Source organism: Mchenga conophoros, linkage group LG4 (assembly GCF_057382185.1).
Source record: "Mchenga conophoros isolate Kocher_MC1m ecotype Shallow Benthic linkage group LG4, M_conophoros_male_GT1.1, whole genome shotgun sequence".
Lineage (NCBI taxonomy): Eukaryota > Metazoa > Chordata > Actinopteri > Cichliformes > Cichlidae > Mchenga > Mchenga conophoros.
In genome coordinates, this window is record NC_140529.1 from 7,635,484 (window position 1) to 7,662,746 (window position 27,263).

The window sequence follows — 27,263 nt, forward strand, 5'->3', positions numbered from 1 at the left end:
AAGATTAGGCTTAAAACTTTTCTTTCAACGCATAGTTAGGGCTGGATCAGGTGATCCTGAATCTAATAACCCCCAGGATGTTGCCTCTACCTGAGCTTGAAAGTAGAGAGGGTGTCTTTCTCCTGAATCCAAACCCATAGCTGGTTCCATAGAAGAGGGGCCTGAAAGCTAAAGGCTCTTCCTTTTGTTCTACATTTAAATGCCTCAGGAACCACAAGTAAGCCTGCAGTCTGAGAGTGAAGTGCTGTAATGGGGTGATACAGTAAGATGGGGCCTGGTCATTCAAGACTGTATATGTGCGGAAAAGGTTCTTAAATGTGATTTTGGATTTAACGGACAGCCAATAAAGAGAAACCAGTGTGGGAAAAATATGTTGTCTCTAGCTAGACCCTATCAGTACGCTTGCTGCAGCATCTTCAATCAACTGAAGGCTTTTGAGGGAATTTTTAAGACATCCAAATGATGTACATGCTGCACAACATGCAGAGATGTGCCACATTTTCATCTAATACCTCTTTGGGAATCAGAGACCACAGAGTCCACAGACCTCAAGCTCAAAGGGAGAGAGTTCCAGAGTCTGGGGGGCACCGTTACAAAAGTTGTCACCTGTCGTTTTCAGCCTTGTATGATGAACAACCAGCAAGCCCTGTGCAAGTGTTGTGTGTCTGCACATAACACTTGATCATTCCTTGAGTTAGATTCCTGTTATGTTTGTCTTGAATGACACATTGGTCAGTTTTAAGTGGCTCAAACAAAACGATTCCTCTGAAAATGGTCAGGTACAAGTACTGGACTAAAAAGGAGTGAAAAACAGGCCAGTGTTCAAAGAACCTTCAAACGGCCCAGAGAGCTAAGAACTGATTACATATGAAACATGTCTGGCACCTTGGAAGAAAAACAATAAGGGGCACACCTCTGGAAGGAAAAAAAAAACCACACTGAGTTTCAAGGTTTAAAATTTCTGCAAAATTTACTGCAAATTATCATCAGAATCAAGTAGAGGCATTGGAGAAAAAACAAACTCTACCAAAGAATGCTTGACTGGTGTGGTAATTTCAGCTGCTCTCTACAACTCTACTAATCAGTAAAGGTCTGCCTATATGGCAAAACACAGCAGGAATATATCAATATTACTTGCATGTTAAAAACAAAAGAAGAAGAAGAAGAATTTACACCAGCAAATAAAAGTATTTTTTTGTTGTTTCTATAAAAACACCTCTTCTCCTCCCACCATTTTTTTTTTGGAAGAGATGCACACACACGCTAAAATAAAGAATGACAATTAGTCTTGCAACATTTGTAGACTGTAAGAGACTGACAATAAATAATTTCTTATAGCAGCATACAGTTTTATATGCAGTTTTTTCATAACACTTTAGCTCCGAGTTTCACTTCCTTTGGCAGACAACAGATCATATTAACTAGTTACAGTCATTAAGTGGCCAAAATAAACTGGCATATGTCTCGTATTTAAAAAGGGCGTCACATAACACTGTAATTAAGGTTAGGTAACGGATTGGTCTTCACCCCACTTAAATTTGATGAGACAAGGACATCATTAACCTCACAATACATTCATAGAAGCTCTGCAGTGGATGGCTTGCTTCTGCTAAGTTAATAGACTTAACACAGAGGCTATTTTAAAAGCAGGAAAACATTCTACAGTGCAACAGACAAAAGACACGCTATTCACAACAGGCCAGTGAAGTTAAGTATAAGTGCTCGCCTCATTAATGGACAATATCGTAGGCAGGAGACAGGTTTAGGCTGTGCCAAGTCTCAGCTGTCACAACAGTATAAATGTGTGCCTTTTCAAAGCTGTTGAAGTCGGTGGTTACGCTGACAGTGTAAGCGCCCATGTTGTCGACGAGAAGCCAGTCGCCCACGTACAGCTCAGGAATCCAGTAGCTTTCGGTTATTTTGTCGATGCTGTCGCAGGTTGGACCCCAGATGACGGAGCAATATCTCGGTTCGCTCTTCTTAACAGCCTGCAGAGAGGTTATCAACTGAGATATATAAAAAAAAAAAACCCACAACCTGTCTGAACTAACACTATGCTCAAGGTTCCAGCAGGCGTTACCACAGTCCTTGATTCTAACCTTAGCACATGATGTCACTGGCCTAAACATGCAGAAACTGCTGCTGTTGAAAGCATGGATGTTTAGCACTTTTCACCAGATGTGAAGAGGAAAATAAATAAATAAATAAATAAAACGGTGAAATTCTTTTATAGGGATGCTGTTGATATTTACCCTGTGAGGGTACGGTTCAAGTTTGCTGTGAGCGGGGTCAAAGGTGATGCAACTCATGGAGCCGTACACACCGTCGTTAATGTAGTACATCATCACCCTCTCGGGGCAGCTTCCTGCTCCGTCTGGAGAACACAAACGAGGAATGATGGTTAGCATAACAGCAGCTGAGATGCTCAGAAACTACAACCCTGTACGCTAAGGTGTGTCGAACAGTTACATATCACTGCAACACCTGCGCATTTATTGGCTCTGTCCTCCACGACGACTCTTTTGGCGATGACGTTCACTGCCAGCGTGAAGGCCGATTCCACGTAGTATCTGCCCGGCTCTGCAATCACCTCCAACCCACTGACAGGTGGGAAGAATTCATCCAGCGATCCGTTAATGACTTCCGAGAACTAGGAACACACACGGTTAATAACTTGACTCCATGGCCTTATGCCTCTGCTCACAATACTTACTCTTTAAAAAAAAGGCGGGGGTGTTTTGTGGTAGCGTGGGTTCCTCCCACAGTCCAAAGATGTGCGAGTTAGGTTAATAAATGGTTGCCCGTCTCTGTCTGTGTGTTAACCTGCGATATCCAGGCAACCTGTACCTGTGTGTCTTTACCCATGACAGCTGGGACAGAATCCAGCCCAACTGCGACCCTGCACTGAATAAGTGGGAGAAAATGGATGGATAGTGTTGCAGTGGTTAACTTGCACTATAAGGCAGATCTTATATTTAAAGGCTCCTCCACAACTTGAGTTATGCTTGAACGATCCGGTGTCTGCGTGAGAGTGCAGACAAAAAGCTCATCTCAGAACACACATACACACTCCAACTCTTTATTTACCATTGGCGAGCCCATTTTACATGCAGTCTTCAAATGACTGTGATGCCGTTACTGTTTGTGCTACAGACAAAATTCACTTTTATTCGGAAGAAGAGAAGACGAGCTTCTACAGGTTACTGCATTCCAGCAGATACTGGGTTCAGGACATCCAGACAAGTAGAGCAAAGACAGAGCTGAATGACAGCACGCTCCCCTGAATACCAGTCTGCTGTCGCCGTGGGGGAGAAACTAAACACACAAACATGTGTGTTGGCTGGTGTAAGAGTGGTTTTTCCTCCCTATAGCCTTTTAAATGAAATTTCTTCTTCATAATCAATAAAAATGATATGACAGAATAATTTTCAGCTCCTCTGAACGCCCTGGGAATCTCAAATGTACCAACAGCACCATCATGTGGCCACTGCTCTCCTTTCACTCTGCTTTGAACTACAAAGGCAGAAAAACAGATTCCAAATATCATCTGCAGCGAGAAGAACACCGTGAATGCTCTCAACGGGAACCATCAAGAAAAACAAGCAAACCAACTGATAGTGAAAGCATCAGAGTCACGTTTGTGTTCACGCATCGCTTCTTTGCTTGTTATATTGTTACATGTTGTATTTGTTGTAACTTCTTCTAGACATTTTTATTTCAGTGAGACTTTTAGTTGGATAAATAAAGGATGACCATCAGGTGAACGTCTTTAAGGTTTCTGTGCGTTTATAAGTGCAACTGCCCCACACTCCTTCCCCACATTTTGTCACCCTGGTTGGCACCAGGCTGGGAGCTCACTGACCCTCAGGAGGCATTTCCCAAACTGCCATCTCAGGCTAGAGATCCTTGTTTACCATCCATCCATCATAAACTGTGTTTGAGGCTGTGGTTGTTTGCAAGTGAGTGAGAACTGATTGTATACTGCATATTTTTTGACTTTTCATACACAACTCTAAGAAACAAATCCTTTCAACCTGTGGGGAGTTAATGTGCCAGAGCTGGTGATTAGAAACAGGACTTATATAATGTGGTGGAGACAATGCTAAAGCAGAGACTTTACCTCTTCAAACTTCTCTTGGAAGTCCCCAATCTTAGAAAATCCTCCACCAATATCCAAGAGTCTCATCTGGAACCCCAAAACACTCTGAAAGAGATCAGTGTTGCATACTGGAGCTGCAAATAAACAATACAGGAATTATTGTTGCGTTTATGTCACAATGGCTCACCGCTACGTCAAAGACGCGCCGAGCGTCTTCGATGGCCTGCCTGAAGGCCGAGCTTCTGGTGCAGCCGCTGCCCACGTGGAAGCTGACGCCGACCACCTCTAAGTTCAGCTCTCTGGCACGGCCCAGCAACTGTCTAACTGTGGGCAGTCTGGCTCCAAACTTTGGACTGAGTCTTACCATCGATTTGGAGTCGTCCACTGCAATTCGTATTACCAGCCTGCAAAGTGATTCAAAGGTGTTATTGCAAATAACACCGATTCGATCCAAGATGGCGCCGCGTATGGATGCCCTGGTGCTTCAGTGCGTTACTTCTGTCTTGTTTTTGTGCATAACTTCTGTGTCTGGGCACTCCTCTGGATATTCTTACACCAGAGAAGAGCTTCTTAACCACAGGACTACAACACCTGTGGATTTACTTCCAATATTTGTCGCATCCGCGGCAGATTTACTGCAGACTCTGATCAGGAAAGTGAGACGCCGAAAGAGAGGTAAGCGAGCCGGCGCACTCGTGCGTCTGAGGAGACGTGGACTGCGAACTGCTCTTCCTGGGATCTTCCTTTCCAATGTACGATCACTCAGGAATAAGACAGACGAGCTGGCCCTGATGAGAAGCATGAACAGAGACTTTGCCTCCTCCTGTGTGTTATGTTTTACGGAGTCGTGGCTCTGTGAGGACATCCCAGACAGCGCGCTCAAGCTGGAGGGCTTTCATCTGCTGCGCGCTGACCGGCAGGCCTCTCTCTCTGGTAAGACCAAAGGTGGAGGTGTCTGCTTCTACATTAATAGTGGCTGGTGCACAGATGTAACAGTGATTGCTCAGCACTGCTCTTCCTCTCTGGAATACCTTTTCATTCACTGCAAACCATTTTATTCTCCGCGGGAGTTTGCTTCATTCATCCTGGCCGCTGTTTACATCCCACCAGATGCGGATGCGCAGGCAGCTCAGTGCGCACTTGCGGAGCAGATACTGCACATGGAGCGGACATTCCCGGACTCTCTCATCATTGCTCTTGGGGACTTTAACAAAGCCAATCTGAGCCATGAGCTTCCCAAATACAAGCAGTATATTAAATGCCCGACCAGAGAGGAGAGGACATTAGACCACTGTTACAGCACGATCAGCGGGGCCTATCGTGCGGTGCCCCGCGCTTCACTCGGACTTTCTGACCACGTCATGATCCACCTAATCCCCGCGTACAGACAGAGGCTGAAGCTCTCCAAACCTGTCGTGAGGACCAAAAAACTGTGGAGCAACGAGGCTGTGGAGGAGCTTCCCACGTGTTTGGAGTCTACAGACTGGGACACAATGAAGGCTGCTTCTAACAGCTTGGACGAGTTTACGGACACTGTCACCTCCTATATCCACTTCTGTGAGGACAGCATTGTGCCATCACGCACCAGGGTGAGTTATAACAATGACAAACCCTGGTTTACTCCTAAACTCAAAAAGCTGTGGCTGGAAAAGAGAAAGGCGTTCAGAAGCGGAGACAGGGACTGCTACAGAGAGGCCAAGTACAGGTTCACTAAAGAAGTGGACATTGCTAAACATCAGCACTCTGAGAAGATGCAGCAGCAGATCTCAGAGAATGACTCGGCCTCTGTGTGGAAAGGTTTTAGGAATATCACCAACTACAAGCCTAAAACCCCCCACTCCACTGATGACTTGCTCTTGGCCAACACCCTCAACGACTTTTACTGCCGTTTTGACGAGCCATCAGGCAGCCTTCACACCTCCAACGGCCCCAACAATAGAGACACTTTGGACACTCATTCCCCCACCTCTCCCCCCTCCATAGAGCCATCACCACCTTCAATCACTTCACCTGCAACACCCCCCTCCTCACCCCACACAAAAGAGGATTTCACACCACCTCCTCCCACCACAACTCTTCATATTCATGAAGCAGATGTGAGGAAGCAGTTTAAGAGTCTGAATGGTCGAAAAGCTCCCGGCCCAGACGGCGTGTCTCCTGCCACCCTCAGACACTGTGCAAACGAGCTGGCCCCAGTGTTTTCTGGCATTTTCAACTCCTCACTGCAGGCATGTCATGTGCCTGCCTGCTTCAAGTCCTCTACCATAATCCCTGTCCCCAAGAAACCTAGGATCACTGGACTAAATGACTACAGACCCATGGCTCTGACATCTGTGGTCATGAAGTCATTTGAGCGCCTGGTTCTCTCCTATCTCAAGACCCTCACGGCCCCCCTCCTGGACCCCCTGCAGTTTGCATACAGAGCCAACAGGTCTGTAGATGACGCCATCAACATGGCCCTACACTTCATCCTGCAGCATCTGGACTCCCCAGGAACCTACGCCAGGATCCTGTTTGTGGACTTCAGCTCTGCCTTCAACACCATCCTTCCAGACCATCTCCGAGACAAGCTTTCCCAGATGAATGTGCCTGATCCCATCTGCCGGTGGATCACTGACTTCCTGACGGACAGGAAGCAGCATGTGAGGCTGGGAAAGAATGTCTTGGACTCCCGGACCATCAGCACCGGCTCCCCTCAGGGCTGTGTTCTTTCTCCTCTGCTCTTCTCCCTGTATACTAACTGCTGCACCTCCACCCACCAGTCTGTCAAGCTAATCAAGTTTGCAGATGACACCACCGTTATTGGACTCATCTCTGACGGGGATGAGTCTGCCTACAGGAGGGAGGTTGAACGTCTGGTGTCCTGGTGCAGCCACAACAACCTGGTGCTGAATGCCCAGAAGACAGTGGAGATTATTGTGGACTTCAGGAAGCACACAGCCCCACTCCCCCCCATCATCCTGACTGACACCCCCATCACCTCTGTGGACTCGTTCCGCTTCCTGGGTACCACCATCACCCAGGACCTGAAGTGGGAGCCCACCATCACCTCCGTCATTAAGAAAGCCCAGCAGAGGATGTACTTCCTGAGGCAGCTGAAGAAATTCAACCTGCCAACACGGACGATGATGCAATTCTACACTGCAATCATCGAGTCCATCCTCACCTCCTCCATCACCGTGTGGTACGCTGGAGACACTATCAGGGACAAACAGAGACTGCAGCGTGTTGTGCGCTCTGCTGAGAAGGTGATTGGCTGCAGACTCCCATCTCTGCAGGACCTGTACACCTCCAGGACACTGGGGCGTGCAGCTCGGATCTCAGCTGACCCTTCTCACCCTGGACACAGTCTGTTTGACCTGCTGCCCTCAGGCAGGAGGCTCCGGTCCATTCGCACCAGAACCTCTCGCCATAAGAACAGTTTCTTCCCCTCTGCTGTCGGACACATGAACAATAAACGTACGACTGTTCCCACCACTAACACATGACCCTACGCTGTGTTCACTGCATGATTCCATGTTTGGCACTGATCACCACCTGCACTCATGTATATATCATGTATATATCTATCTACTTAGCACTTTTAATTCTTATTCTTATTTTTATATTTTTATGACACTATGTTTGCACTGAAGCACCGCAGCAATTTCCTAATGTTGTAAACCTGCTCAACATTTGGCAATAAAACCCTTTCTGATTCTGATTCTGATTCTGAAATCAATCCTCTCAAAGGAAGCTGCACCAAATGCTGAAACATAGTAGCGGTTGCTCACTTACTTGGCTTGGGGATGGACAAGAGAGATTTTTAAGAGTTCCTCCTCATTATCAAAAGTCATCAGATTCACTCTGTGAGCGCAGGCGTATCTGATGTGGGACAGCGGTTTGGTTGTGTGGGCGTAAATGATGTCATCGGGCTTCACGCCAAGCGATAGGGCCAGCTCGATCTCAGCCTGCGTGGGACCAAGATGTATTTATACAAGAGCTGACTCTCAAGAACACAAACTAATCCTCATTATTTTAAGATATTCCATCAGTACCTTGCTGGCACAGTCGAATCCGGTGTCCAGAGCGCTTAGCATCTTCAAAACTGCTGTTGTGTTGTTGCACTTCACTGCATAGAAGGGTTTCACCCGAGGCAACAGACTGATCCACTGCAGGTGCCTCTCTAATATATTGTCAAGATTTACGACATAGAAAGGCTCCTCGCTGCCCTAGAAGATGCATTTTTTGGAGACGTCTTCATAATCATACAATATTTTGAGAGCCATCTCAGAACATTTGGACAAAATTAAGGAATTTGAATGATACGATGCCTCTGATGCTCACCACCGAATACAGCTGTCTAATCTTGCCATCAATGATGTCACTGATGCTCCTTCCAGTCTCTAATATTTCAATGGGATTCCTCTCAAGAGACAAATCATGCATGACTGATCCATTTGTAGTTTCAGGTGCTGGAGGAGACACGGAGCAGGAAAAGGCAAAAAGGTCTAGATTCGTAAACAAGAATCAACTTCATTCACAAAAACCAAAACATCAAATTAAGTTTTTCCCCCTATTTTCTTACCATAGGATGAAACGTTCTCCATACAGTGGAAAAAAGAAACCAACAAAGCTATATAAGCTATTTTCAAACAGGCCCGAGTGTGTTTGCAGGGCTTTCTAGCTATGCAGGCACACTTGACAAGGATTCAGTCCAACAGATACTCAGTGTGCTGTGTTTTATTAGCTGAGAACAGACTTTTCTCCACCTACCTTTAAGGAAAAAAACCAAAAAAAACCCCCCAAAACAAAGAACATCAGTAGTATTTACTTTACAAAACCTGCAATACTATTTTTTTTCCTGTGCAATGTCAATATGTCTCTAAACTGACTACACTAGGGAACAGCCCGTGAGGGTACGTTTCAGTAGTGTTTCCATGTGTGCGTGCCATTCTGTCTCTAAACATGACAGCAGCAAGTTTTCAATGTAATGTAAAACTTTGTTAACATGACCCAACTCAGCACTCCTGCAATCTATTATAATCCACCAAGGTCATCAAGATCAACTCGAATGATTTATCAGTCAAAAAATAATATAAAGCCTTATAACTATGACTCTTATAAGTATGATGACAACATAGGCATAGAGGGAATGATACAAGGATGTTAAAAATGACATTATTTTGGCCTTTGAACTATTCTTCAAATAAAAAAAAATCTTCATGTCTTACTTTTAAAGCTATGCTTTTCATGTTTGTATAAGGTGACCTGAAAACCTGTTACATCTTTAAAGTATCATCAAGAGAAATCATCTGCTGGGCTAGGTATAAATACACAGTAGTATAACACTGACGTCTGCAATGGTACAATAGCGATGGGCTAATGGACATCTGAAGACTGCTGGGTACCACAGACAGGAGCTTCAATAACTTTATGAAAAAGTGATGATGCAATGACTACGCTGGGAGATGAAAATCAGGAGCCCCTCATGTTTTACAACTTTACCTGACTCATCAAATATGCCACAGAAGGCCAGCATAAACAGGCAGTGAAAATAAGTTTGTGCTGGGAATCCTGTGTGAACATGTGCAATAAAGACATTTTGACCTTGAGCACCCAGACCCACAATGGCCTGTCCTCTGGGTGCATACTTACTCCCTGAGCACCTGGCACAAACAGTGGCATGCTCTTACAGCAAAACAGCATTTCTCAGGTTTCTATATTTTTATTATGCTCCCCAGAAGTCCTGCGCTGGCCACTCCACCGCAGGCCTGCACCTGCATAGCGAGCAAATCTGAATCTGTGTCAAATTGAACTCTTCTCTGTGTGAAAGGACGTTACTGGTGATAAGAGCCGCGTCTCTGCGGCATTTCCCACACAGAGACGTGACTGTTACGTTTCGGTGTTGTCAGTGTGTTGTTTTTGGCGTGACTGTTATGTGTTTCCTGTTTTACTTTGAAAGTCTGTGTTATCTTAGTCTTTTCAGTTTACGTTTCCCTGTCTCGTCAGTTCTGAGTTGCCCCAGCTGTGTTTCCCTCTTGTTGTCCATTTTCCTGATTGCTCCCTCTAGGTATTTAAACCCTGTGTTTCAGTGTGTCATGATCGCGATCTCCCCCGGTTGCCTAGGCCGGGGTGTAACAGTGACACAGTGTGTGCTTACAGCAACTGGAGTGCACTCCAACTCGTTTTACTAGCAGGCAAAGCCCTCGCCTTCTGCTCAGAGAACGAAGTTCACCAGAAGAACCAGCTGCAGTCCACAGGACGAGACACTCACTAATGATTACCAATTATGTTGCAAAAAAGTAAATAAATACTCAACTGCCTGGGAAGAGCTATTGCACTTCCTGTGAATAACAATGAGGAAATTACTCCAGAAACAGGCTGCTATTCAGTCCAGAGTGCTTGTGAGACAGTAAGTGAATGAGGAGCAACAACTTAATCTATTGCATACATCTGCTTCTACAAAAAAAGGCTGTATCTTAAAAAACCCCAGAAAACATCAACTTGTAAGATGATGCTTTACTCCAACTAAAAGCAAACCTGTAAAAACAAAGCTGCAGATATTGAAACCATGTAGCCCAGAGTGGGGATCTGATAGTATTAGAAGTTCCACTCCATTACTAGCATACACATACAGGTGTGCAGATGCCTCTCCCCTGACCAAAATAGACAAAATTTAGTGGGAAACGCTGCTGCAACTAATCTGAGCTGTTTTCAGTCAGCTAGTCCAATTTTTCAGCCTGAAGTCAATGCATCAGATGAGGAATGAGACCACAAGACCAGGTAACACATCCTGTAAAGCTGCCTAATTAACAGCTATGAAATCACTGACTAATGATGAATCACATCCATCAGACCTCTGTGTGCTGATAAGTAGGAGGGTCTGCAGTTTTTAAGTGTCACAATTCTCTGTGTCTTAAATACACCACCGAGGCTGAAAGAAATAAAACTAAAACCATCTTTGGTACTTCTAAACATCAACAGTCTCTCACGTCTTAATGACAGGACTGTGGTATTAACATTTTTATATTTTTGCCTGACTACAGAGAGGCTTAACTTGATTGATACAGTAACTCTTTTCCAGCCTTACAGAGCAACATGCTCTGTAAAGGACATACTGAACACCGAGATCTGGGCTAATAGCTTGTTGAGAATCACTTTGCTGGTGTAAAATACAACTTTATGCCTGTTAAACTGTTATCTTTGGAATTTTTGTAGCTTTAACTGAATAGAACACATATGCATCAACACTATAATGAGCGGGTGGAGGGAGGTTTGGAGTCTTCTCCCACCCCCATTCTCTGCGGCCTGCTGGAGCGGGAGGGCTAGTAGGAGGAGTTGGCCGTCCGACTGCGGTCTGGGGTGTGGGGCCTCCCTGCTGCTGCGGAGTCGGGGTGGTCTGCCTCTCCCCACCGCAGGGAAAAGGGTAACACCACCTGGGTCTGGGTGCAATTCCCCCCTCCAGGGGCAAGGGTACCTAGACCCGGTTTGTAGAGTACGCTTGGGGAGTGTGATTGTGTGTACAGCGTCTCTTTATGTCTGTCTCCACGTTGGTTGAGTGTGGAGTGAGTGCATATGAGAGCATGAGGGTGGGAATGGATGTTTGTGTCTGTGTGTGCCTGTATGTCTGTGTCTATATGTCAGGTTGGGTATCAGACGCCACCTCTCTGGGGACATCTCAGGCCCTCCAAGGTTTGGAGGCCTATCTCCACCCACCACCACTTCCCCTGCCAGTGGCGGACTCCCTCAGGTGTCGGTGTGTTGGTGGTTCTTTGTGTCTGGGGGTGGGCGTCCGGGTACACACCGGCTCACTCCTTGGCGGCCGCTTGTCGGGGCCTGGGGCCTGGGGCTCGCTCGGGCCCCTTTGGAGGTGGGGTGCCCCCGGCCTCTCGGCCTAGGGCTCGGTCACTCAGGCGCAGCTGGGGGCCGGCGGAGCTCACGGGCGCGTCACTGCAACTCCCCCTGACTTCTGCTCCGCGGCTGCTGGGCGAGCCCTCATCTGGGACTCTCCTCAGCTCTTACTGGGACAGTGGCGCGGCTGCCCCTCTGTTGGTCTTCCTTGGTCTCTTGTGTTCTGGGGGCCTCTGGATGTCTGGAGTTTTGATCTCCTCCATACCCGCTTCACACCCTGGAGGACGGGGCTGTGGCCCCCCCACACTCCCTAGCAGATCATTACATGGAGAAACCTTTGGAATGCAAGCATGCTGATCCACACAGGTATGCACACATGGGTATTCACAGACGCGGACTAAAGCTTTCTTGGCTGCTGCCTCAAAGCACACTGTGCGCTGTCTATCTTGCGTGCTGCACAATATCGTTTATTACTTAGTAAATACTGATATCTATGACTAGCTAGTTTATTGTGATGGTGCTTTGTTTTCTCTATTATTATGTTGCTCTTTGTTGTTTGCTGTCTCCTCTGTTTGTTTTTGTTTGTTTGTTTGTTTTTTTTTCTCCATACAGGTGACCCAGGAGTTTTTTTTTTTTTTTTTTTTTCTCTCTCTTCCCCCCCCTTCTCACCGTCTCTTCTCCCCTTTGGTTTTCTTTCTTTCTCTCCCCCTCTCTCTCTCATTCATTCCCCCTGTCCTATTTATTAAAAAAAAAAAAAAAAAAAAAAATGACAAAGGATGAACTGAAGCTCTGCCATCACGTAATGTCGCATACTGCTGTTTCTGATGTCATTTAAAAAAAAAAAAAAAAAAAAAAAAAAAAAAAAAAAAAACTGAATAGGTGAGTTTCTGCAACAGGCTGCCACTAAAGGGCCTAAACATACAATTTAAAATGAGTTCTGTGCCAAGATGTCTGTTATGTGTAGACACGCCATTGGTTTGTCTTTTTTTGTTTTTTGTTTAAAGAGCCACAGGTCATTAAATGGCTTACAAATCCCTCGGAAAATGTTCAATGAAAGGACTGGGCCAAAAATGAGTGAAAAAGCACTTCACAAAGCCTGCAGGAGTCCTGTTTAGGAGAGCTTGGAAGCAAATACAGGGAAGGCTTAAGACTTTTACAAGCACTGTTTACTTCCGGACAAAAGCAACATTGACCGCTGGTATAGTGGAGGTGTGCATTGCCCGTGTTTGTCTGGACCATTTACCTAACCTGAAGATGGAAAAAGACATGTGGAAGCGGCCTCATCTCTGGGTCGTACAAGGCTGAAGTCCAGCGCTGAGTAGTGATGTGCGGATCGATCCTGAAATATCGATTCCTCCGATACCAATCATTTATGTTCTAGAATCGATTCTCACATTAAAATATCGATATTTTAGTAATTTAGGGTAAATTGTAGTTTATCATTAACAGGAACACAGTGGAAAGAAACTATAACATTCGGATTTTCTACATTCAAAGGAACTACTTCCTCTTCCGCCTTTCATAGTCATGTGCGAAATACGGCTGTATAAATGTCTCGCAGCCCCTTGGCGTGCGCGCTCACAACAATGGCTGAGCGTAATTGTGCGGACGTATTTTACCTCCACAAACAGCTGAGATGTGGTTTGCGATACATTTGGCAAAAAAGTGAGGTGTTGTGGCCATACTTGCCAACCTTGAGACCTCAGAATTAGGAAGACATTCAAAAGGGCTGTTGGGGGGGAGTGATAAATAAATTTTACAGTGTTTATCGGAGAAAATATGTTAAATGTCACCGTTATTATTGGCCGGCCCAGAAACAGCGGGGGTGTCCAAATTCAGAGGCTGCTTCCGCCTGAGGACCGGCCTTCATGGTCTAAAGAAAGCCGTCACAAGCTCCCTCGGTGGAGTGAAACTCTGCCGTCTGCTCCTTGCTGTCTAAAATATAACCGGGCGCTGACTTAAACTCTTCTGTTTAATCAGTTTTCTGCTTGATGTTTATTCAGCTGTGTGAAAACCCCGGAGGAACCCTCCCGAGGGATTAATAAAGTTAAATTTAATTTAATCTAATCTAATAACTTTAATCTCAGCCAAACCGATTTACTCACGAACAAATAAAACACTGAAAAAGCCAAACAATAACATTTTTAAGTTATCAAAGTGACTTATATATCATGTTTAACCCGAGTAGTGAAAGACCGCGGGGGTTTGAAGACGATGCGTCGGTCGGCTCAGATATTTGAAGTTTACACAGCTACATTCTGAAAACCTGAAACCTGAAAATATGTTAAAAGTTTTTTTTTAATTTTTATTATGTTGCTCTTTGTTGTTTGCTTTCTCTTCTGTTTTTTTTCCTCCATACAGGTGATCCAGGTGTTTTGCGGGGTTTTTCTTTCTCCCCCCCCCTTCTCACCGTCTCTTCTCCCCTTTGGTTTTCAATCAAATGGACCAATATGGCAAGGCCATGATGATCCACTAGGTAAAATAAATCTGCTTGGCATCTTTCTTGGCCTTAAGACAACAATTCTGATGGCTAAAGATCCAAACGGGACACAAAAAAAAAAAAAGAAAAGAAAAAAAGTTTCTTTGCGACCCAGAAAGAGAAATAAGAGTAATATTAAAACTAAGTAGCTGCCGCCATTGTTGGAAACTGGAATTGGCTGCGCCTGCTATGAATTCTCGATATGGTTTTTCAATTTTGTTGCCCGGGTGGAAAATCGGGAGAAATTCGGGAGAATGGTGGCTCCGGGAGATTTTCGGGAGGGGCACTGAAATTCGGCATTCTCCCGGAAAAATCAGGAGGGTTGGGATGTATGGTTGTGGCAACATCACTAACCTTGTCAAACACCTCAGAGTAGGGGAGACCGGGGATAGTTGTAACGTGGGTCAGTTACACTTCCAATTTCTCCAATCAGGGCTAAGTTTCAAATGGTGTGACTCATCCTGTGCATGCCCAACTCAGTTCTGCTATCACATGTGAAAAATCAGCACATTTTGTCAAACACAGACAATTTAACACGAAAAAAAGTAATTTGTATGCCAAAAAGTAAGTTTTTCTACTTTATTTCAATGTTTAATAGCATTATCTGCTTTGCAGTTAAACTCATCAAACTTAAATTATGTTATTTGTATGTCTATGGGGATATATTCTGTGTAGGTCTTTAGTGCTAATGTTTTAGCCGTTGGCTGTAATGTTAGCTAGTTCATGGCTATAGGAGTCTGGGTCAGTTGTAACAGCAACAGTCTGGGTTAGTTGTAACAATAATGCAGATGTTACAACTTACCACACTATTACTTTAACTTATATTAAACAAGTTGGGGAAACAACATCAGCAGAGAGAGGTTCACTGGTCGCATTTGTATATGCGGTTAATGCCATTGGCAACACAATTCCTCCACTGTTTGTGTTCCCACACATACATTATGCAGACCACTGTGTCAGAGATGGACCAGTAGGAAGTACTGGTAGTGGAAATAAATCAGGATGGGTGCAAGAAACAGATTTCCTCATCTTTCTGAAGCACTTTGCAAACCACACCAAGGTAAGCCATGATAAAAACTAATGAATTGCGATGCTGGTGAACAACTACATTTTTTCAGCTTCATTGTTATGTTCAAAATTGGTGCAAGAGTTGTAGGTTATAATGCCCACTGAGCCAATGAGGCCAAACTCAAGGAAGACCAACCAAAATTTATGAAATATTCAGTTGCAGAAAATTCCATAACTTGTCTTTTTTGGGGGGTTGGAATATGTTCAAAAGCTAGATTTCTGCATTCTGTCACACACACACACACACACACACACACACACACACACACACACACACACACACACACACACACACGGCTCTAAGTGCATTCGTGTGTTGAATAAACAAAGATTACTTGTTAATGTTTTGTTGGTACCCTTATTTCATTGTGTTACATTTTACCCCATGATATGTTACAACTAACCCAGACTATGGGGTTAATTGTAACATTTCACTCTTTGTGTTTGAGACCATACCATGCAATGGGTAATTGTGCTGCAGAGAAAATAGCTGCACTATTTAATAGCAGAGACATGTAAATACTTTGCATTACATTTTGAATCCACTACCTTAAAAGAGCTCCAATTTACAGACAGAAATGTCAAAAATGTTACAACTATCCCCGGTCTCCCCTAAATCATATCACAGGATATGACAAGTGTATGTTGAGACGAACTGAAGAGGAGGACAGGGACAGGTGCTGCTAGGGCGACACAGACGTCTCTCACGAAGTCCTTTAGTGCTGCAGGCAGGCAAGGTGTTCAAATAGCGCACAACTTAAGTTTTTTTATTTCTATATGATGAACTCTGCATTATTAAGTGATAAGAACAAGTAATCTGATGACCTATGTCCAAATAATGATGTCCAAATAATTTCCCCCAGGGATCAATAAAGTATTCTGATTCTGATATAATCATTATGACGCTATAATTTGAGATACAATAAATAAAATGAGTTTTTGTACAAAGTATCGGTATCGGATCAGTATCGTCGATACCACCCTGAATATTACTTGGTATCAGATCAGAAAGGAAATCAGTGGTATCGCACATCACTAGCGCTGAGTGACGGTGCAGGTAGCAGACTTACCAGGAAGAGATGCCCCCTACAGGCTTATATAGGAATCTGCTGAGGTATGAAAACAAGCTAGAATACCTTCTACTTCTGTCCAATCGCTAAGAACACCGTGCACACATAACTTCAAGCTAATTTTTGACTTGCCCTAAGGTTAATCCATTGTTTATTGTTGATGTTAATCCATCATCACAGTATAACAGGAAGCCAGGATATCAGTCTGTGCAGTTAGGAAAAAAAAATCATACATTTTAACTGCTTTGGTGCAAATCAAAGTGATAAAAGGTGAAAAGGATATTATGCAATTTACACACGCAATGCTATTTATATAAAAAAACCAAAGCATTTGCAGATGGATAGTTACACCATTGTGTAACTATCGTCTTAGTGTAATGTATGCTTCCTCTCTGGGCATTAATCACATATGAAATCTACCTCATGTTCCTGTTTCTTTCATTTAAGGAACATTTCTAGATTGCAAGCTACAGTCTGCCCCTCTGAACTGGGGAAAACTGGTCCTTTGTGTCGTTGTGTCAAGATTATTGTAATCCTTCGCTTACCAACTCAGATAAACTGTCGCTTTCATCCTTACAAGCTAGAAAAAATGTTGCAACCAGACACCAAACGCACTATAGCAAGCAAGTTCACATTGCGCTGATTTTATTGTTTTTATGATGGCTCCCAGTTTATTTTAGAATTTGTTTTGAAATTCTCATACTTGCATACAACGTCTCCCACCCCATGCAGCAGACTGTGACAGCACTGAGCAGCTCCTTCAGTGGGAGACTGCGGCACCCACGGTGTGGGACGGAGAGATTTCGCAGGTCTTTCCTCCCCACTGCTGTCAGACTCCATAATAAAGACTTTAACTGATCAAGCACACACATCCATACATATGCAATAATACTAAGTGCAATAATCCTTTCTGTCATCGTTGTATTTTTACTCAGTTGTATATAGTATTTGTATTTGTATTCGATTTTTATCTTATTGTATATTTATTTTATTTTATTCTACTGTATATAGTATTTTATTTTATTCTATTCTGTACAGTTGTGTACTGTATTTATTCTTATTGTATTCTAATTTTTGCCTCATAACTTTTGCACTGTCCACTCCTGCTGTGACAAAACAAATTTCCCACATGTGGGACTAATAAAGGTTATCTTATCTTATCTTATCTTAGCTCCAGACTAAATATTTCAGCTTCCTGTTAAATACACTGCTGCTCGCTGTCTTTACTCAGAAAACTGAGAGGACCGAGGCCTGCAGTGTGTGGCCCTAGTGTTCAGGAACAGAACCTCCTCTGTTTAGCTGCAGTTAAAAACTTTTCTGTCTAAACAGACCTTCTGTTTTTTTCATTGTTCATCTCTTTATCAAGTTCTTTTTTTTTTTTTTAATTCAATGTGTTTCCTTAGTCTAATATGATCCCAGTGTTAATAGGAAAATTAGGAGCTGTAAACCCCAAACTGAAAGAGTGGCTCTGGCAGATTTCAGGCACAGCATCAGAGAAGACTGTAGTCCTAGAATCAGATGATGCAGAACGCACAGAGCTCTGGTAGATGACATGCACAACCATGCTGTGATGTGACTGTGCTGACCAGTGTTGTTCTCTAGCATATCGAGACTATCTCTCCACACCGTTACATATTCCATATGTACGGGGTACGACCCCCCCGGTCGTGGCGTGTGGATATTTCTTTAAGACACTCCGGCACGCCCGGCTACGCCCCACAGCTACGTATAAAACAGCTGTGCAGGCGTGACACCGGTGATCGTTGATCTCCACTTGTTGTGTGTGTGTGCGAAGGAGTGCTTACCTTGAGAGTGCTGTGTGTGTGCGCGTCTCTTGGAGCGTGCTTCGGCATCCTCCGTGGGCGATGTATTTCTCCCTTCTAGGTCCCCTGGTAGCCCCGGTATTCCCCTGGTAGCCCCGGTATTCCCCTGGTGTCCCCGGTATTCCCCTGGTGTCCCCGGTCCCCTGGTGTCCCCGGCCTGTTGGTCCGGCTGTCGGCTTGCTGCGGCCCGCTCTCCTTGGCCTCTCTTGCGGGGAGGCTCGGCACTCGGAGCGGGTGCTGTCGCCTGGGCGCTGGGTAGCTTAGCCTGTGGGCTACGCCGCGGCTCGCGGCGTCGGCTTGCTGTGTGACTACTGTCAGCTGGGCTGCTGTGTTGCTTGATCCCGGTGGGGACACTGCTTTGCATCGCTAGCGTGTTCCGTCGGCTAGGCTGCTGTGACAGCATAACACATAGGGGTAAACAGTCACGGGAAGTAAACAGCTTCAGTGTTGCTATCGGCTAACTGCTGTGGCACGCTACATAGGGGTCACGCGGCTCGGCGTTGCTGTTACGCCATCGCCTGCTCGCTCGGCTCTGCTGCGGCTGTGTGCATAAACGCCGCCAGCAGAGGCTGTGTCCCACTCTTCCCTGACAGTGAGGTGTGTAAGGAAGATCGCTTGCCTGCCCTGCGGGAATTAACAGTGGGTTTGGGTTTCAGGCTAGGGCGGCACTTCCCCGTTGGTGTGTGGCCCCGCCCCTTGCTAGCCACGCTGTATGGCGGGCCACGCCTCCCCGACTTGCCTTGAGTGTGGCATTCCTATGCCTTTGGAGGATGGGCACGAGCACTGTGTGCTGTGTCTGGGTCCTGAGCATGCTTTGCTGGCTAGGGAAGCCCCTTCCTCGTGCATGAATTGTTTTATTCTGCCCGAACGGACTAGGGACGCTCGTGCTTGGTATTTTTCTGTCAAGCGACCCGCACCTCCCTCATCTCAGGCCTCTCAGGCGCAGGTGCGGAAGATAGCTGCTGCTGACGTAGACTCTGGTCCCGCAGCTCCATGGGCCGGGTCCCCTTCCTCGTTTGTCGACCTGCGGGCCCCTCCCATGCCTTTCCCTCCTGTGACTCCGCCCCTGGGCCTGTGCCATTGAATGTGGACTATGGGGAGGCGGACGTTGACCAGGCCTCCGTCCTCTCCTCCGATGCCTCCCCCCTGTCTCCCGAGGTGCCCCCTGCTGGTTCCCCTGGCACGGAGTCTGGCCAGTTGAGTTTCTTTCAGCTTTTGGAGAGGGCGTGCCGGGCGCTTGAGCTGTCCCTCCCTGAGGTGCCGGTCTCGGCGCCTTCTCGGTTTGATGACGCTTCACGGCCTCAGCGCTCCTTATCTCAGGTGCCGCTGCTGCCTGATTTTCAGGACCTGGTGTGCACACAGTTTGAGGCCCCCGCGGCCCTGCACCGTTGGTCCCTTGCCTGTAAGCGCTTTTCGGCCATGCATGGCCGGGAGCGCATTGCCTGTGGGTCCCTTCACCCGGTTGATCCGTCCCTGGCCCCCCTGGTTGCCCCTTCGGGCTCCCTCCTGGGGCGGGCGGCGTGCCCTAATAGGGATGTGAAAACCATGGACGGCCTCTTGGCTCGGCTGCATAGGTCTATGGCGACCCAAGCCTGCCTGTCTAATTCGTCGGCCATATTATCGCTTCATCTGCGGCATTTGGCCCGTCGATTGCAGGCTACCTCGGGCAATCTGGAGGGCGTGAGTGAGTTGCTGTCCACGTCCTCTCTCCTAGCCTCACTCATGAAACATCAGGCTATTGCCACGGGCTCTTCCTTGGCTGCTTTTTGGGTGGCGCGTCGCCATCTCTGGCTGTCTCAGTCCCGGCTCCGTTCGGATGACCAGGATTGCCTCATGAGGCTCACGGTCGACCCTGCGGCCATGTTTGGCCCCGGTGCGGCTCTGCTCCTCCAGCAGGCTACGGAGACTCGCCGTGCTACGCAGGAGATGTCGCGGGGCTTACGCAAGCGTCCGGTCAGGGTGGGGCGGGCTCGTGCTTCTGTGTCGCCTGCCCCTGCTGCTCCTACTTGGGGTCCTGAAGATCTCCGGACCCAGCTGGAGGCCTTTCGTAGGTGCGGCAGCCGCGCTCAGGCTCGGAGAGGGGGCCGGGGTGCCAAGGGCCAGTCGTCCTCTGGCCGCCCCCCTCCTTCCTGACGTTTCCCCGGGCCAGGCCGTCCTGCCCGCCTCCCTGGCTACAGAACAGCGTAGGGTTGCCTGGTCGGCCCTGGGGGCAGACCCTTGGGAGGAAGGAACTGGGGTCCCTTCTATCGAAGGGCACCATACGGGAGGTGGACGCCAGGGACCGCCGGGTGGGGTTCTTCTCCCGTTACTTTTTGGTCCCGAAGCGGGATGGGGGTCTCCGTCCCATTCTGGACCTCAGGGGCCTCAATCGCTATCTCCGGCCCCTGAAGTGCAAGATGCCCACGGTCCCCAGGGTGCGTCAGGCCATCGCTGCGGGGGACTGGTTTGCCACCATCGACCTGAAGGACGCCTACTTCCAGATCCCTATCTGGCAGGGTCACTGGCGGTTCCTCAGGTTTGGGTTTGAGGGGCGGATCTTTGAGTTCCGCGTCCTCCCCTTTGGCATTTCCCTGGCGCCCCGTACCTTTACCAGGTGCATGGATGCCGCCCTTGCTCCTATGAGGCTGCGGGGTGTCAGGGTTCTCAATTATTTGGACGACTGGCTTATCTGCGCTTCCTCGGAAGAGCAGTGTCGCAGCCATGTTGCCCTGTTGGTCTCGCACATTCAGGCTCTGGGACTCCGCCTGAATCTCAAGAAGTCCAGGTTGGAGCCGTCCCAAACCACCACCTTTCTGGGCATGTCCCTGGACTCTGTCAAGGCCTTGGTCTCCCTGACGGCAGATCGCCGGAGGGTCCTCAGGGCGTGCCTGGCCTCCTTCAGCCTCCACTCTCGGGTGCGCTGGGGACTGTGTCTCCGCCTCATGGGCCTGATGGCTGCTACAGTGCAGGTGGTCCCATTGGCTCTCCTGCACATGAGACCGGTTCAGCGTTGCCTGCTGTCTCTCGGCCTCTGCCCGCAGCGGTCACACCTGTCCACCGTGCTGGTTTCCCGGGGCCTGGCCCGGGCCCTGCGGTGGTGGAGGGACCCTGTCAATCTTCGACAGGGTCAGGCGATGGGTCCTGTGACTCGCCGGCTCGTGGTCTTCTCAGACGCCTCCCCAGTCGGCTGGGGGGTGGTCCACGAGGGTTGCGGGGTCAGCGGCCGCTGGTCGGGCCCATGGTTGTCCCAACACATCAATGTCCTGGAGTTGCGAGCCGCGTTCCTGGCACTTCAGCTTTTTTCGCCTCGGCTGCGGGGGTTTCATGTTATTGTCCGGACGGACAGCACCGTGGCGGCTGCCTATATCAACCGCCAGGGTGGGTTGGGCTCTCCTCCCCTCTGCAACATGGCCACCAGACTGTGGTTGTGGGCCCACCCCAGGTTTCTCTCCCTCTGGGTGGTCCACGTGCCTGGACCCCTGAACACGGCAGCGGACATGCTGTCCAGGGGGGGCCCGTGCCCTGGGAAGTGGCGACTCCACCCGCAGGTGGTGGTCGGGATTTGGCGCCGGTGTGGCAGGGCAGCGGTCGACCTCTTTGCCTCAAGAACTTTGACCCACTGCCCCCTGTTCTTTTCCCTGAAGGCCGACGATCCCCCCCTGGGCTGGGATGCCCTGGCACACCCCTGGCCCCGGGTCCTCCTGTACGCCTTCACCCCCTTCTCCCTCCTTCACTCGGTCCTCTGTCGAGTTCAGACCGAGGAGATGCGGCTCATTCTGGTGGCCCCGCTATGGCCTCACATGCCGCCTTAGGCCTCCCTGCCTCGGTCATTGACACCATGCAGGAGTCTCGGGCGCCTTCCACCAGGGCTGCTTACTGCTACCGCTGGGGACTGTTCGCCGCCTGGTGCACGGCCCGCGGGCAGGACCCCCATGGCGCGACGGTGGACGTCATCCTGAGCTTCCTGCAGTCCCAGCTGGAGGCTGGCAGGGCTGCCGCCACATTGCGTGGCCTGGTGGCTGCCATTAAGGCTGTTCGCCTCGGTCGCTCAGCCATTAGTGACGCCGATGCCGTCTTGATTTCCCGATTCCTGAGAGGCGCCCGTCGCCTCACGGCTCGTGCGCCAGGGTCCGCGGTCCCCCCTTGGGATCTGGACCTGGTCCTTGGTGCCCTTGCGCACCCTCCCTTCGAACCTCTGCACGAAGCGGGGTTGAAGTGGCTGTCGCTCAAGACCGCTTTTCTCCTCGCTATTATGTCTGCTAGACGAATCGGCGAGCTGCAGGCCCTGTCGGTCCATCGTGACTGTTGCAGATGGCTACCGGACGGTCAAGGGGTGGTCCTTCGGCCTAACCCCGCCTTCCTGCCGAAGTCCCTCTCCGATTTTCACCTCTCCCAGTCGGTTGAGTTGCGGTCAGCCCCCACTGGCGGTCTGGATCAGGAGGCGGCGCAGCGTCTCCGGGCCCTGTGCCCCATTCGTGCACTGGCGCTGTACATTGCTCGTACTCGGCCGTTTTGTTCCACGGACCAGGTGTTCGTCTCGTTCCATCCTGGGTTGCTTGGCAGGCCCCTGTCCAAGCCCTGGTTGTCCCGCTGGGTCATGGAGGCCATCCGCCAGGCTTATGCTTCGGCCGGTGGCCATCTCCCCTTGGCCGTTCAGGCCCACTCTACGCGTAGTGTGGCCACTTCCTGGGCTTTGTGGAGAGGCGCCTCCCTCTCCTCTGTCTGTGAGGCAGCGACGTGGTCCTCGGCCTCCACCTTCACGCGGTTCTACCGCTTGAATGTGGCTTCCAGCCCGTCCTTCGGGGACCGGGTGCTGGGTGCCTTTCGGCAGTAGCCTTGCCCCGGCCTGCCAAGCTCCTGCTGGCTGCCCGGGAGCGGCCGATTGTTGCGGTTCCTGCGCGGGACCAGCTCAGGCCAGTCTTGCACCTTGCGGACTGCACCTCCACCCCCCGGCTTGGCCTTCGCGTCTGGCTTGGCCCTGACCGGGGTGGTGTGTACATATGTGTATTTGTATATAGTTCTTTGGTCTTCACTCTCGGCGGTTCGGTTGCACTGTCTCCTCGCGGGGTGTCTTACAGAGTTACCCCGTACATATGGAATATGTAACGGTGTGGAGAGATAGTCTCGATATGCTAGAGAACGTACGGTTACGTTGTAACCTTGGTTCTCTTAGTGAGAGACTATCTCTCCACCGTGAGGCCACTCGGAGACGCGTTCCGATCAAACGATCACCGGTGTCACGTCTGCACAGCTGTTTTATACGTAGCTGTGGGGCGTAGCCGGGCGTGCCGGAGTGTCTTAAAGAAATATCCACACGCCACGACCAGAGGGGGGTCGTACCCCGTACATATGGAATATGTAACGGTGTGGAGAGATAGTCTCTCACTAAGAGAACCAAGGTTACAACGTAACCGTACGTTTTGAGTTTATTGACAATTGATTGACTCATGAATCACTAACACTGCAAGATCTGCCAGAATAGCTTCATCACTCTGTGTATTATGTAAATAAAACAATGTAAAGATATTTATGATTCTCATAAAACCATGTTTATTCACAACAGAACACAGAAACAGTGTTCAAACTGAGTCATACTATCTCACACTGCGGAGCAACTGAAGATTTTATCCTCAATGTGTTAGAAGCGGGGAAAAATGGGCAAGCATGAGGATTTGAGTGAGTTTGTTCAATTATGGTCAAATTGGAATGGTCAGATCATCTCTAAATCTGTACCTCTGGTGCGGTGTTCCCGGTCTGCGGTGGTCAGTATCTATGAAAAGTGGTCCAAGGAAAGAACAGTGGTAAACCAGGGACAGGGTGATGAGTGGCCGAGGCTTGAGTGGCACCGTGTGGTCTGATCCAACAGACGAGCTGCTGGTGAAAAAGATAATGCTGGTTCTGATAGAAAGGTGTCAGAATACACAATGCTTCAGGAATGGTTTGAGGAGCACAGCAATGAGATTGAGGTGTTGACTCAACCCAGTTATCTGTGGGATGTGCTGGATAAACAGATTTTCTCAGTTTAAACATTCAACATGTTTCCTGTGTTCTGCTGTGAATAAAATCAAAATTTTACACATTGGTCACACGTCTTCTCCACCAAAGCAGTGCTGATGGGAAAGGAGTGCTTGTATACTGTATGTGAAAAGTAACCTAGTGCTTTATCAGCTGATCGATGATGCTAAAACACGGTATTATGCTAATCATAAATCATATGCTATCCATGTAAATAATACACAATAAAAGACTGAATCAGTCAAAAGTACCTGCTGACATCATGAGAGACATTTTCTGTCTAAATGCTGGTTACTTCTCTTTGCACCCTCTAATAACGTCTCTGTTTTACAAGCTTGCTGCATTTGACTTTGTTTGGCGTAGATGTTTTCCCAGTCATCTAAACCAAACTCTAACTGTTTGGTTATTGGATACAGTGCCTGCCCCGCAGCCTGCAATACAAAGAATAGCTGTTGAAGTCAGCTCATTAGGCACTGGATGATGTTTTGAATTTTGAATTCAGTTTAGTTTGTTGTTGTGATTTGGCACAAATAAGTCACCTCAAGCAGCATAGCTTCCTAGCCTATTGCAGTGTAATTAAGGGAGGGTCCAGCTAACTATAACCTTTAGAAATATTTTAAGCCTAATCTCAAAAATAGAGATAGAGTCTGTCTCTTGAATCCAAACTGGGAGTTGGTTCCATGGAAGATGGGCCTGGAAGATGAAGGCTCTGCCTGCCGTTTTACTTTTAAATTTCCCAGGAACCACAAGTAATATTAGTCTTTCTATCAATATTTGGTTAGAGGCCCCTGGCATATGCGACTTCAGTAAATGACATGCACACACACAAAATGCTCTTTCTTCCCATTTCTGTTAATACACCAAACAATTCATATGTTAAGTTTGTTCTGTTAGTATCTCTACAGAGATAGACAATCACTGTGGAGCTTATGTCACACAACAATAAAGCTCTCATTACACACAACAGGTTCTTCATTCAGTCTATGAAGACACTTCGTGTTTGCTGTAAATTCAGATGATTATTATCAAAGACCAGTCCAGCAAAAATCAACACAGAAAAGTTTGTACTCGGAAGTCCACAATAGATCTAGATTGCTGTTCAAAAGTACAAATTATATTTCTTATAGTAGCTTTAAATGTGGCTATCAACAAGCTGGTGGGGGAGCATAAATCATGAGACTGAACTTTGATGCCACATTTTGAATCTAGATTCATTCAGTGCATAGTTTTACTTTCATTAGATGCTTGCGTTAGGTTTAGGAAGGCGTTGCTGTTTGAGGTACCCAGTGCATTTATACCAAGCAGTCCTACCCAAGTGTTTGTATACGTCTACTTGTACTTATGTTTTCACTTCTGATCATCATAAATGGTCATGATCTGCATGTAGTGGTACAATTCACCATGTCTGTTTATAAATATTTCTCTCAGATGGCTACCACTGATGGTGATGCAGCATTAGTCATGTGTACCTCACCAGGTGACACACTAAGCATGGGGCCCTAACTTGCTGTAACTGGTAGTGTTTTTTGTGTAAAGAAAGTCTCATTTTAATGCTTGTTTGTTGTAGGTGTGTATTTGCTCTTTTTCTCTTGAAAAGTCAACTGATATGTAGTATGGCTTGGAGGTTCCCAAGCTTGTACATAAACGTGGATATGCTGAACGCACAATGTGTTGCAGAAATAGAGCCGACACTATTTAACAACTACTTAACAAAGTAAGCTAATAAATAAAATACAAAAAAAGAGAGAAAAGGTACTGAGTCTGACACTTGAGATTGGCTGCTGGACTACTTGTTCAATGTGTCAAGCCTGACACTTCTGAAAGAGAAAACCAGAAGAATATAAGCCAATTACAGAGTTATTCACTTAATTTACTGCTAGTGTCAATTAGTGATGGTAAATTTGATTCTTTTTACTGAATCGAGTTTTAATGAGTCACTCACCAAAGTGAATCGGGTTTTTTGAGTCATTTGATTCACTGAGTCAGTTGACCAGAGAGTGCAAAAAATGTACATTTTCACTCAAATTTGTTTCTCTTTTCATGTAAATACTACTGCTAAGATGAATGATTCTTAAAAAAAACTATTTTATAGAGCAAAAAAGAGCAAAAACATTTCTAAAATTAAGCAAGTTCCTATCAAAATTGCTTAATAAACATTTATTGTGTTTATTTGTATTTTATTAGTATTTTCCTTAAATGTGTCAAATATATATTTTCTCATCTAAATGTCCACTGAGCTGTGAGGCAGGCAGCGGTAATGCACCTTAACATTGGTTGCCAACCAAGAAGAAGAGGAAGCTGTTCGCCAGGAGGGAGGGGGTGAGTGAGTGAGTGAGTGGCTGTATCCATCCCAATTCAGGGTCTGCAGCCTTAAAGTACGCAGCCTCAACGATCCTCAAGGGCCGCGTACTTAAAGACCGCTAAAGCCGGAAGTGCGAGGCTTGTGAAATGGGATGGTCTAGCCTCCGTTGCGCTGCCCAGGTTGCCTAGCAACCATGATACTAACAGCTGGAAACGTGTCATACAGCTTTGTTTAACAGAAATGAAGGAGAAAATCTTTTGTTCATTTGTTTGTTTCTTTCTACATGAGCTTTGATCATTCTCTGTAGGATTAAGCTCAGCTATTGAACGGCGTATATTTTAAAGTAAAGGCTTTAAAACCAAGCTAGTACAAACGTAACTAATGTCACATAACTTTGCCGACATGTGGCCAACAGTAATGTTTTAATGTTCTGCGTTATTAAACATTTGCACATAAATAAGTGACATAATATTCAGCACTTAGTTTACTAAGTTACTCTTCGGTCGCCCCTCGTCCGCCGTTTTTTTTCGGCAGAATTATCCACACCCACCGCCGCACTATGCATTCTGGGATATGTTGGGCCACGAAGTCTACA

The 27,263-nt window shown here is 47.2% G+C and overlaps 1 protein-coding gene across 1 annotated transcript; it reads right to left on the reverse strand.

The window, feature by feature from the left end:
- Positions 1-1,730: 1,730 nt before the first annotated feature.
- On the reverse strand, positions 1,731-18,775 carry LOC146575449 (ornithine decarboxylase-like). Its single transcript, XM_085272556.1, has 9 exons — positions 18,355-18,775; positions 8,426-8,553; positions 8,137-8,310; positions 7,877-8,049; positions 4,287-4,503; positions 4,121-4,204; positions 2,485-2,650; positions 2,253-2,374; positions 1,731-1,988 (listed from the first exon to the last, which is right to left on the reverse strand). Exons 1-9 carry the CDS (start codon positions 18,773-18,775, stop codon positions 1,731-1,733), a joined length of 1,743 nt encoding a protein of 580 aa, XP_085128682.1.
- Between the last annotated feature and the right edge of the window lie 8,488 nt (positions 18,776-27,263).